Source organism: Crotalus tigris, unplaced genomic scaffold (genome assembly GCF_016545835.1).
Source record: "Crotalus tigris isolate CLP2741 ecotype Arizona unplaced genomic scaffold, ASM1654583v1 scf7180000020588.15403103151:6194809, whole genome shotgun sequence".
NCBI lineage: Eukaryota > Metazoa > Chordata > Lepidosauria > Squamata > Viperidae > Crotalus > Crotalus tigris.
In genome coordinates, this window is record NW_024098092.1 from 3,980,416 (window position 1) to 3,992,977 (window position 12,562).

Here is a 12,562-nt window from a genome sequence, read left to right on the forward strand (position 1 = left end):
ATGACTAGGGAGATGCTGCGTTCTCCTCCCCCAGTTGCTAACCAAGGCTTGTCTGTTCCTCTTAAGAGAAAGGAACCCAGAAGGACAAGGGTCCAAAAGCCCTAGGGAAGGAAAGGACCCACTCCCCCCCCACACACAAATGCGGGCCGATCGCTCTAAGCAGCCCTGTGGTTTGGAAACCCCACTTACTCACCCTCCTGCTCTCCTCCCAGATTGAAGATCTGCAGGTGAAGCTCCAGCATGCGGAGGCCGACCGGGAACAGCTGCGGGCCGACCTCTTGCTCGAGCGCGAAGCTCGCGAGAACTTGGAAAAAGCTGTCAAGGAACTGCAAGAGCAACTATGGTCGAAGCATAACGACCTGCCCAGCAGCGCCCACACCCCAAAAGACCCCGAGAACTGAGGCCGCCCCGGCCCCGAAACCGGTGGAATCGATGCGCTGCCTGTGGCCCCAGGGCCGATCTGTGCATAGTAAGCGAGAATGCGTTGGAAGAGGCTTTTTTTCCCCCCATCCCTGCATGTGGCTAAAAAAAACCCATGGATCTGGTTCTTAATCGGAGGGCAAATGTTACTCTTTATAACGAAAGCACTGAATTCTGCCTCTTTTTTTAAAAAAAATCCGTATAGCACAACATTTTCCTGTGCCTATAACGTGAAAAGTGTTTATAAATCTACTCTTTTGAGTCTGCAGCAAAAAAGAAAAAAGGAAAAAAAAATTAAAATGTATTTTTTCTTTTCTACTGGGAAAAAAAAACAACTTGTCCGGTCAGCAGCGTTTGGGGAAAGAAGGGACAAGTTTCCAGGGCTGCTACAAATATATAGAGAGATATGTGTGTGTGTGTGTCTGTGTACACACACTCACACACATATACGTACACCAACAAACCCCAACAAGCCCTTTTGTTATAAGCTATTTCGAAATGCAAATCATTTAGTCAAGACGACGTATTAACTAAAAACCATTGAGATTTTTTAAAAATAAAATAAAATAAAATAAAATATGAAATATATTATATATAAATGTGGGGTCGGGGGTGGGATACTTTTGATGCCTATTGTGTACATTGGTACAGGTGTTGGAAAGTGTTTCAGGAAAGAAAATAGCCATGAATGATTTCAAATCAAGGATTTTTTAATGAGAATTTCCGATTTTAGGATTCCCCCTCCCTTCTCCAGGTTTCAATCTCTTTGCTTTTCCTATGTTTGATCATAAAAAAGAGAGAAAGTTAGTGGGGGGGGGAGAAAAAAAAGGATATTTGTACGTTTAGGAGTAGATCTCTGTCCTAAATAAAACCCAGCCTTATAAAATTCAGTGTTCGCTCCTCGCAAAGACTCGCTTTGACTGCAAAGCACTTCGGACTTTAGCAAACAACCACCTGAACACGTCGAAAAAGAACGAGAGGAAAGGCAGAAGTTTAACCTGAAAGAAACAGCTGGATTGATTCCCCCCCCCCTCCCCGTTGCTTGTGAGCAAGATGCGGGAACGAATGAGTGGCACGCGTGCGTGTGTTTTTTGGGGGGAAAGGAAAAAAAAAAACAAAAACCGCCTTCCGTTTTGCTCAGTGAATTCATTCCACTTTTTTTGATCCGCCACGCCTCCGAAATTTGCAGCGTTTGACGGACTTCTCTGGAAACTGGCAAGGCTGCGGCAGCCAGAGAGCGTTGGGGTGCCCTCTGAACGAACGAGACTCGCCTTTGTATTAAAAGAGACAAAAGACTTTTTGCTGCTGTGAATAAGCCAACTTTTGTTTATTCTTTCGGGATCTTGTTTTTTTTGTTGTTGTTGTTGTCACGGGATGATTTTGTTTGTTTGTTTCTCATGTGACAAAAATGCTTTAATCTTGGGATCTTGAAGGCGCCAGCAGTGCCCGCTTCCTCGCAGTGTGCAGCCAAAAGATGCTCAGGGGATGCTTTGCAAAGTCCCCATCTTAAGACACACGTATGTGCACACACAGACACATTTTTCTGGGGGGTGGTGGGGTTAATTGGAAGTCCCTCCGCCCGTTAGCTCCTGTGGCTCCTTTTCCATCATCTTGTAAAAAGCGGGGCTGGCTGGGAAATTCTGGGAGTTGAAATCCATCTTAAAAGGCCAGCAAGGTTGAGGCACACTGTCACACAAAGCACCAGCTGCAAGTTCGCAATGCTTTGTCGGCCACTGGGGTGCCAGGAACGTGGCTAGCTCGGCGTGCGCCTTGGCTGCGATACTGCAGAATTGTCACGGGTGAGAAACACGGGTGAGTTTGGAGCTGCCAAGGGCCTCTTCATGATACCTGAAAGATCAGTGGCTCTAAAGGTGGAGACAGGGATGTCGGAAGCCAGCCACTGACCATAGTTTGCGCGTAAGCCAGAATCCTTTCTGCCCTGTTTACCAGCTTGTTTTGCTCAGTTCTGAGAAGCAAGAGCGGTTTTGTAAGGACCAGCCTGAAGGAACCGCATGCACACATCTCAGGCAGCCTAAAGCAAGAATAAGCCTTGGCTTGTTCAATTTGCTTCCCCTCTTTTATGGCTTATTTTGGTCCGGTGTGATCGCAGACATGGGCTGGATGGAGAAACACACCAGGATGAAGCCAGTAAAGCCAAAACAAGAGTTTGCATTCTCCTTTGCACGTTGCATAAAAGCCATATCTGCAGCTGAGAAGCTGTCAACAAACTGGGTTTCAAACTGAACTTTATTGGCCTAAACCAAACCTTGGTTTGTTTGTTTCCCCCCCCACTGCTTGAACATTTTTAACGATGCCAAAACCAAATTAAAGCAACCACCTTCCAGTTTACCCAAGAACTGCAAATTCTCCTTCCTATTTTACTGTTCTTAAACACGGAAGGAAAACGTGTTTTTCCTCCCTTTGGTCTATTCACACTGCGGCAGCCTGTCCTAAAATTAAAGTATTAATTTGCAGTACACTAAAGGAAAAAAAAATGTATTAATTTTTTTTTTAAAAAAAGCTGTTATTATCCATTCTAATAGCCATTGTAAGCATGAATGTTGAAAAAGGAGGAAAGTACATTTAGGGGAGCGGGTGGGAGACTGGTTAAGCAACCATATAAAATACAAAGGAAGATTTATTAGAAAAAAGGAATCAGGTTACTTAGGCAAAATAAAAATAAAAATGAAAAGCACGAAACCGCTCAGTGAACTAGCTTGCATGATACAACTTTGTCTAAGTTTGAGGTCTCTGCCCTTCTTCATTTGCAACGAATGGAGTTCAGCTCTAAAGTGCAATGCAAAACAAAACAAAACAAAAAGGAATATTGATTGTGTTTATGCAGTTATTTTTTTAATGTGAGGTTTTTTTTTAAAAAAATTGCTTCTTTGTATGTTTTTTTCTGCAATTATTAAAAGAACATATGCATGAAATTAAATTTTTTACCATACCTATATTAATTAACGGGCATTATTAGCGTCTTATGTAACAGTCCATAAAGGTGTGTCTCCCCCTCCTCCACCAGCCGAAGACCCCCCCCAGCTGTCTGAATGTTCATCTTCAGCGTCGCTTTTCTGCGAGTGGCATAGAAAACCTGCAACACCACCAAGATGGAAGATTCCCTCTTAGCGCCAACCTGGGCTGGTTAGATCAATGCAGGGTTCATCCCCTTTCCTGGGGTGGGGGGCAGGAGGGGAAAGGAAATTCCCACCCATCCAAGAAATTGATACTCAGGGCAAAAGAGGAGAAAGCGTTTCGCCGATAAATCCCTGGGGGGGGGCAATGTTATTAGCAGCTCCCGAGAGTGAGCGGTGGGCATGTTTGACAGTATCCCCCCCCCCCCAGGTTCCCTTTGGCACGCAGCTATTCCTGAAACCTATCTATCGCATCAAAATGCAAGGTGGTGCATGCAGCCTTTAAATTTAGCCTTTGATTGGGAGGGGGAGATTAAAATTGAAAGCAAAAATGCCCCCCCCCCAAAAAAAACCAGGTTTGGTCTCCCAAAGCAATTTAGCTCATAGGAAAGAGATGAATTTCTGCAATTTCAACCACGCAGGTCATACCCCACTTTCTCTGTTAATTTGGTTCTGCCCCCCCCCCCAATTTTCTTTCAAAATTCCAGGAAAAAAAGAATTACAGGTGTCCGGCCCCCATCTGTGTACTTTGGACGGGCCTTTCCGTTTTGCAGTATCGCCTCCCTCCCCCCCCCCTTTCCCAACCAGCCAGGGATCCTGTGAAATTGACCTGCGTGGAAGGTGCTGCTTTCTAAATTGTGTGTGTGTGTGTGGGTTTTGTGTCCGTGCCCTCTGAGACGGCTTGAAAACCAGCATCCTGGGCTGCCTCGCTCGCTCACACCGAAAGGGGCTGTATAGGGGAGCCCAACCAGCCTTTCGGAGGAGAGCGCAAGGCCAGCCATGACTGAGGCTACGATCCAGTTGAAAGTTGCCGCCGTTTTGGGTCCCGCAACCTCAGCCTGCGCTGCCACCGTCAAGATGGAGAAGAGCTGGAGAGAAGCAGAGGGACGTGGGTCCACCTTGAACCCCGTCTCTTAGCCGTGGCCCTTTTAAGATGGGTGGACTTCAACTCCCAGAATTCCTCAGCCAGCGAAGCTGGGGTTTGAAGTCCACCCATCTTAACACTGGTCCAAACAATCCTGGTTTTGCTCTCTCTTAGCTACCTGGTTTAATTTGGGGAGGGGGGGATATCAGTATATATTGGTATATAAACTATATATACCTATACATAAAATATAAATACATATATACATATCTAAATACATTGTATATACAGTTGAATTCAATTTTTAAAGAAATGCCCAGTTACATTTTAACAAGGGCGGGGATGAAAAAATAAAATACCAACAGCAATAAGATATTGATGTCTACGGAGCAGCTGAGAATGATTTAAAAAAATAATAATTGCTTTTTCAAATGGAACTACCCAATGTAAAAAAATAAAACACAAAACACTGTAAATACTTCTTTTCGTTTTATAGCTGTATAATAAATGTATATGGTGTTTACTTTCTGAGGTCTTTTTTTTTTCTTCTTCTTTTCTTACTGAGCTGTTTGGTTTTACAACTTATGCTTTGAAATGAAGACAGGTTGAAATTTGTTAGGGAATAAAGGCCCCACCACGAAATGACACATTTATTTTGGAATCTCAATGTCGGTTTAAACCTTTGGTCCCATTATTTGCGCCATATTATTCATGTTTCATTGTATTTGATGGTTAAAAAAATAAATAAAATGGACATTTCCTTCTCTAAGTCAAAGCAGTTCGTGTATGAGAGAGAGAGAGAGAGAGGCTTTTTTTTAGAAAAAAACAAAATAATTTAGTTTTCAACAGGGACTCAAACTGCAATTTTTGAATAGATAAAAATAAAATAAAAATCTTTTTGAGCGCATTTTTCTTTAGGTCCCACCACTGTTGCTAACAATTCAATGGCTTCCCTATTTTAAAATTATTTTTATGTGATTAAATGTGCTTGCTTGTTTACAAATGCCTGAGTGAGAGAAAAAAAAAAAGGGGGAAAGAGAATGATAACCCTTTGCCCTCCCTCCCTTTTTTTTTTCCAACCTGGAAACAGATAATATTGTAATATAAAGGACTTTTATCAAAGTATGTATAAAAAAAAATAGCTATGCTTATAAATACATCTCAGTGACTGAATGTACAGTGTATAGACTCATTATCGCTAATAAAATTGTCCGGAAAAGTAAGTCCAAACCCAATAAAAGTATCTTATTTTACTATTAAAAGAAAATTGACATAATCTCACCAATTGAGTATCCATGGGATTAAGAAAAACCAATTTGGGGGTATAAGTTGGGGGGGGGGTCAACAATAAATGGGTGTGTCTTGAACTTGACTTAAAAACAGTTCATTTAGTGACCAAGTTACAACATTACTGTTAAGAGGCACCTTTACTAAAACACCCAAGCCAATCTTTTCCTTGAATTTTCGAAGGCTTGTTTGAATTCCATATTATTTCTACGTCGTCTTCTTGTTTGAAGAGACCAAGGCAGGACCCACTAAAGTAACCCCATCAATCGTATCAATGTCATAGGACAAATTTTTTATAAGACCTGCTAAGTCCCTGGTCAGCTTTTTTCAGCCTCCCTTGCTGCTTTGAAGGCTTAATGAAAGTTTCCCTTAAACTCTAGTTTAAATCAAAATAAACGGGGTGGGTGAGCCCCACAGTTCCCCTCTTCAGAGAAAAGATGACGCTTTCCAATCAATTAAGTGTCTTTAATTGACGGACGAGGACTCGGCTCCACATCTCAAGGACCTCACCCTACCCACGGAGACCCCACTTTCCTGTATTTATTTTGAGGGGCGAGGAGGAAGGCTGTGGAAGGAGAATTATCCCTTTTTCTTAACGTTGCATGAATTAGCCCAAATCAAGTAGGAAAAAAAAAAGTTCAGAGTGTGGAGTATTCAGGGTTTTCCCAGGAAATAACTAAGGAAATGACTTGATACTGTCTCAGATACAGGAATCGAACCGCAACATAGTAAGAGCGAAAAATAAACATACTTCTCTGCGCTAGGAGAAATGTGAAATCTGAATTAGGAGCCAATTTTTGGGGAGGATTGTTGAAAGAGGAATTGGAACACCAGCCTTTGGAGACATGGACCTGTACTTCTTGAAGGGCAGATGTTTTTTTTTAATAAATGGAATTTGAATGCGGTGAGCCTCTTAATTCTTTTCGGTGGGAAGAAAAAAGGCAGTGTCTTGTACTCCTTGCCCCAAAATGAGATTCACAATGGAGGTGACTCAACCAAAGTTCAAACGCTAAACCGCACTGCATAATCGATTACCGCTTCCTAAGCTAGGAAGATATTTTGTAGTTCAAAGAAAATGAACTTCATATAGTTCAAGAAAAAAAAAAACCCACGAATTTCACTCAAAATGCTTGAGGATTTTACTCCTTACTCTGGAAAGGGAAATAAAAAGTATTGAGCACCTTGTTTTTCTCATTAAGCCTTTTTTTGGGGGGAAAACGATTCTGCGGAGGAGCCCCCCCATGGAGGAAGCAAGCAAAATTTCCTCTAATCACATTGCATTACAATGTGGAAGTAGAATCAGGGAGTTGCTGCAAGGCCAGAGTACCATTTTGGTGGGGATGACAAAAGGCTTGAGAGGCAGAAAATTTGGGCGGGGAGGCTGTAAAAAAGAGCATTTTGAATCCAGGACGCATCTCTGGGAGGTGCTGTGAGATGCTCCTGGCTGGTTTTGTCTGATTTAAACTCCCAGGACTTGGCACCTGTTCATTTACCTCCCCTTTCTGCTCTGAAAGATGCACACAAGTCTTTCACAGACAGTCTAACATCTGTTTAGCAGACACCTTTACGACATCCAGACTCAACCCAGCAAATGTGCTAGGATTTGTGCCAGCTCCTGCCTAGGTGTGAACCAAAACACACAAGAGAGGCAGCTTCTAAAGGGCTTTCCAGCATTCTGGGTGAATTGATCAAACTCTAAAACAAATAAAACAGCCGTCCTGAAATTGTCTGGGCCGTTCTTCCTTCTGGAGCAGAGTCAATCAAATCAAAATTGCCCTGAATCTCAACGCTCTCCCAAATTCACACCCATTTTAACCTTCCCCAAAAGTGATGGATGGGGGGGGGGGGGAGAAACAGAGAAGATTGACAGGGAACTTGAGATGGCAGAGGGAGACACCTAGGGCGTGCGTAGCTTTCTCTTCCTGATTCAGCTAAACAGCTAAAGCGATGTTTCCCCACCTTGTTGACAACTTCAAGATGTGTGGACCACAACTCCCAGAATTCAGCAGTCAGCAGGGGATCTTTTCCCTAAAGACTGGGCGGCCTACGTGGGCTGGTTCTTCCAACATTTCAGCCTTTTCTTTTTCTTCATGTGGAATATACATATCTGCACGTTGGACTTGGTAAATTAATTAGCTAAAGCTTTACTGGATGGTAAAGAGAGAGGGAAAATGGGTTTACTTACTGAAAGCTAAAGCTAAGGATTTCCTTCCTTCCTTCCTTCCTTCCTTCCTTCCTTCCTTCCTTCCTTCCTTCCTTCCTTCCTTCCTTCCTTCCGAGTTCAACTGCTAGAGAAAAAAAAGAAGAATCTTATTGATATTTCTGCAAACAAATGGCAACTTCTGCTTATAAAACTCTACATTTCCTGCTAATCGCAATCAGACCTGTATAAGGTTTTTGTTGTTGTTGTTGTCTCATTTTGGCATGAAACCCGACATTCCTTGCAAAAAGGCGATTCTGAGGGTAAAAGAATGTTCTATATGAATCCGTAACCCAGGGGTGTCCAACAGTGGCAACTTTATGACTTCTGGACTTCAACATGCTGGCTGGGGAATTCTGGGAGTTGCAGTCCAAAAGTTTTAAAAGTTGCTGCGGTTGGACACCCTTGGTTTAATCCAGGGTTAGGCAACCTGGGCTCTTTTAGGACTCGTGGACTTCAACTCCCAGAATTCCTGAGCCAGCCACACTGAGGGGAAAGGGAGAGGTTTCCAAGCTGAGCCAGGCTGGCTCAGGAATTCTGGGAGTTGAAGTCCATGAGTCATGTAGGGGCCATAGTTCCCCCATGCTGGCTCAGGAATTCTGGGAGTTGAAGTTCATGAGTCATCAAAGAGCCAAGGTTGCCTACCCCCTGGTCTAACCAAAAGGCTGACTCCCTCTTTGCTTCCTTTGCGCCGTAGAGATGAGAGCTTATTTTGACCCCTTGAACAAAGGATGGCAAATGTTTTAACCTGGATGCACGCTGATTTCCTCTTTGCTTTCATTCTTCTTCATCTTTTTTTTTTAATCTGTAACCTCCTAAAAGTACTTTCAGAGAACTTTAAATCTCACGTACTTTCTCCCCCACTCCGCCCCGCTTTCCAGTAACAAATCTCTTTCACCATGAAGGCTGGTCCAAAACTGTAATAAAGATAATTTCATTTGAATCTTGCGTGCCCTTTTAAGTTATGCTGGAGGTTAGATAAGACGTAGGCCTGCGACAGACAAATCCGCTGGCAGTTGTTCCAAGGTTGGGGACAGCTGCTGAAACAGCTCCCCAAAGCTTCTGCCAGGAAGCCAATAGCCTCTCAGCTGCTTCCAATGTCCGAGGACTTCTAAGTGTCCTTGAGATACGCCGCCGTTCTCCAGTCATAAAACCAGCCAGCCTCTCTGCCCCAAAGGGTCTTAAACAAGGGGTTAAGCTATGAGCTGCCATATTTTGACAAATGCCTCCACGGCTCCATTTGTACACGAAAAAAAGAGTCCAAATTTACAAGGAGGGGGTAAGAACAAGCTGCCCAGACAGAGTTTCCCCTGAGAGTGAGATGGATGGCTTATAAATGTAATATAATACATAAATAAAATATTTCGCTCCCCCTTCCCTAATCATTCCTCTCTGGAACATTTAAATACTGTTTGGGTATCCTTATAAATCCATTTTTCTCTCTACCTTACCCCTTTTCCAGTCTTGCCTCCTGCTAGTGAGCGAGGGTTTGCATCTGTAGATTGTTCTCTGTGTGTGTGTCTGTGCAGTGTGTGTGTGTGTGTGTACAATTTTGACCGACTGGTTCTAATCTCCACCTGCCTATACCTCCTAGTGACAAGCCACAAATATTTCAGCTATTTGATTGATGAAAACCCCAGCGAAATTTTGCCGGGGGAGATATCCTGTAAGCACCGTGATTGATGGCTTCTTGCAAACATCACAGTTTTTAACATGGCTGCTCATGTGGGTCTCTGGAGCGGGGACAATTATGGGGGCTGAGAGAGAGGGATGAAGGAAGGAAAGGAGAAAAGAAGGGAGGGAGAGAGGAAGGAAGGAAGGAAGGAAGGAAGGAAGGAAGGAAGGAAGGAAGGAAGGAAGGAAGGATCAAGAAAAAGAACAGAGGGAAGGTGGGAAGAAATATCAAAGGAAGGAAGGAAGAAAGGAAGAAAAGAAGGGAGGGAAGGGAGAAAAGAAGGAAGGAAGGTGTCCAAGCAAAAACATCCGATGTGATATAAGATTATAATTTGGCCTAAGAAAGTAAACAAGTAAATAAGGAGCAAACTGGTGAAAAATCTGCCTTTTGTCCCTGAAGGCTATTCAAAGCAGCAACTTCGCCTCTCATTGGAGGAGAGGCCCAGTAGGTGTGGCCTTGCCCCTGCAGCCAATCAGTGTTGGAAGGAGTATTCTAGGCAGCCAATAAGGGGAGAGGGTGACTTTTTGAAACTCTCTTGCCTTTCAGCTCTTTTTCCTGGAGGGCTAAACTGGTGTGTGTGTGTGTGTGTGTGTGTGTGTGTGTGTGTGTGTGTGTGTGTGTGTGTGTGTGAGAGAGAGAGAGAGAGAGAGAGACAGAGAGAGAGAGAGAGAGAGAGAGAGAGACAGAGACAGAGACAGAGACAGAGAATGGATGGGTTTAGATTAGTGTTCCTTATACCAGGCAACCTGAAGAGGAATGGACTTCAACTCCCAGAATTCCCCCGTCCTGCAAACCAGCTGAGGAATTCTGGGAGTTGCAGTTCACAGATCTTCCCCCCCCTGACCCAATGAATTATGATGGGGAGGTGACCCGAGTCTCTTTGCCACTCGCTTTCAAACAGTTCAGACAACCAGTTTCAACCACGGATCCCGCAAGAGCGACCGAGGCATCCCTTGCCCCCCCCCCCAGTGCACCCCCAAGAGGGCCTGGAGATAGCCCCGGGATCCTCTCTTCTGACGTCACTCCGAAGCCCATCTGTCCTCCCCCGAGGGCACACATTCTCAGGAGGGAGGGGGGGAAGGGTAGCCGACGGCGAGCCCGATGGGAGCATCCATGTTTGGGTTCTGCCTGCCCAAAGGACGAAGGACGTCTGCCAGATGACAGCTGTTGGGAAAGAGATTTTCCGCTGGTTCTGACCTACTTTTTCACAAAAGGCGCAGGAAGAAGGCGGAGAAGGGAAGGAGGAGAAGAGGAAGGGAACGCCGGCCGGCCGAGAGGAAGGGCCGCTCCGGGCTCTTTGGTCCCACTTGGGAACGGGGACGAGGGTTCCCTGCTCCCAGCCGCAGGATTCGGAGTGACCCCCCGAGTTGCAGAATGGAGAAGGAACGTAATCTCCAGGTTGCTACTCGCTGGGCCTGGCAAAACACAAAGGCTGGGCGAGACGATGCCCAAAGCTCCCTCTATGGTTTTCGTTCTTTGGGATTCTCTCCAGAGTCCGGGAAAGGAAGCCGGCGGGCTCGTGTGTGTGTGTCGCAAGCGGGGTTTTCCAGAGGAGAGGCAGCAAGCCACAACTCCAGGGCATCGGCTGTGACCTTGGGGAGCTGGGTGGCCAGGCGTTGCCCCCCAATCTCCCCCGACTCTCCTCCTGTCTGGAAAAGGATGAACTAAGGTTGATGCAAGCTCTGGAAACCAGAAGAGTCTAATGCAGTGTTTCTCCAGCTGGGCAACTTTGAAACGGGTGGACTACAACTCCCAGAATGCCCCAGCCAGCCATGCTGGCTGGGGCATTCTGGGAGTTGAAGTCCACCCGTTTCAAAGTTGCCCAGCTGGAGAAACATAGGTCCGATGCTTCGACCTGGCACAAGGGTGGCCTCTTTTTCTCAACACATCAGCCCGCAAATGACAGGTTGTCCTCAGCTTACAACGGTTCGTTTAGCGACCGCTCAAAGCTACAACAGCACGGGGAAAAAAAAGGGACTTCGGAACCGTTTTTCATACTTACGACCACTGCAGCATCCCCTTGGCCACTGGTTCTGATTTTTGACGGTTGCAGTGTCCCCCGGGGGGTCAAGTGACCCCCCCCTTTTGCGACCTTCAATTGGGGAAGCCAGGTGCATTTAGCGACCGTACGACTATCCCCTGCGGCCATTGGCTTAACCGCCGGGGCGAGAAAAGTCGTAAAACGGGGCAACCTCCGCTTAACGACCCAATTCGCTTAGCAACAGAAACGTCAGGCTCCATAAATCAAGGACGATCTGTATTCTTTTTTTTTTTTTGCCGGCGGCTTGCAATGTGCCACGTGGAGGCTGGATTCTCTTCTGGGGGGAAAAAATTAAAAAAAAAAATCACTTAGAAATTGCAGGTTTGAATCGCCTCCATCTCGTCTCACAGCCGGCTGGATAATTTGTCTCTCGGCTCCGGGAGGGGATGATGGAAGTCAGCTTGACAGCTGCACAACTCCCAGAGGATCCTGGACCCGGCAGCGTGCAGAGCAGCGACAGACACAGCAGCGACGCGGAATACCAATGAAGCGTCTGCCGGCCAGGCCTGGCGAAATGAATCACCGCGCAGCCGGCTGGGGGGGCAATTGCGGTTATTGCCCAAGGGCATGGAGGGGCTGTGGAGGGGGGGAAGGTGGTGCTTAAGGGGGGGGAGGAAATGCCCCAACCTTAACAAGAGGAAACCCAAAAATATCAGCAACACTTCACCCAGAGCGGCCCAGAAAATCTGACCCAGATTTGGCTGGGTTTTGCCTCTGGCCTTGCAAATGGGACTTCGCCAATCTGGTGCTCCCCCAGAACGAGTTGGAGGCTGATCCCTGAATGTCCAGAGGTCTTGCAGTAGTTGAGGGGTTGCCCCAAAGAAGGGGGGGGGGTCCTCCTATTCTCCAAAGCCCCTGAAGGCAGGACAAGAAGCAAAAGATGAGAACTGATGGAGGGGAGAAGCCACCTGCAATTAAGGAGGAATTTCCTGACAGTCAG

The 12,562-nt window shown here is 45.7% G+C and overlaps 2 protein-coding genes across 8 annotated transcripts in view; one reads left to right on the forward strand and one right to left on the reverse strand.

Annotated features, from left to right (window-relative positions):
* SKI (SKI proto-oncogene) overlaps window positions 1-3,358 on the forward strand; it is a 104,169-nt gene extending 100,811 nt beyond the window's left edge. Inside the window, exon 7 of the mRNA XM_039367481.1 lies at window positions 213-3,358. Coding sequence (XP_039223415.1) covers window positions 213-401 — 189 coding nt within the window. The 3' untranslated portion in view covers window positions 402-3,358. The remainder of the gene's footprint in view (window positions 1-212) is intronic.
* MORN1 (MORN repeat containing 1) overlaps window positions 1-12,562 on the reverse strand; it is a 146,964-nt gene that overhangs the window by 31,719 nt on the left and 102,683 nt on the right. For 4 of the 7 annotated variants that reach the window (XM_039367490.1, XM_039367493.1, XM_039367489.1 and 1 more), the window contains exon 15: window positions 7,892-7,994. The exons of 2 other annotated variants lie outside the window; for them this stretch is intronic. The gene's annotated coding sequence lies outside the window, so the exon portion shown is untranslated. Of the gene's footprint in view, window positions 1-2,923; window positions 7,995-12,562 lie in introns of those variants that run through there. One more of the 7 variants, XM_039367485.1, reaches the window with a different exon arrangement.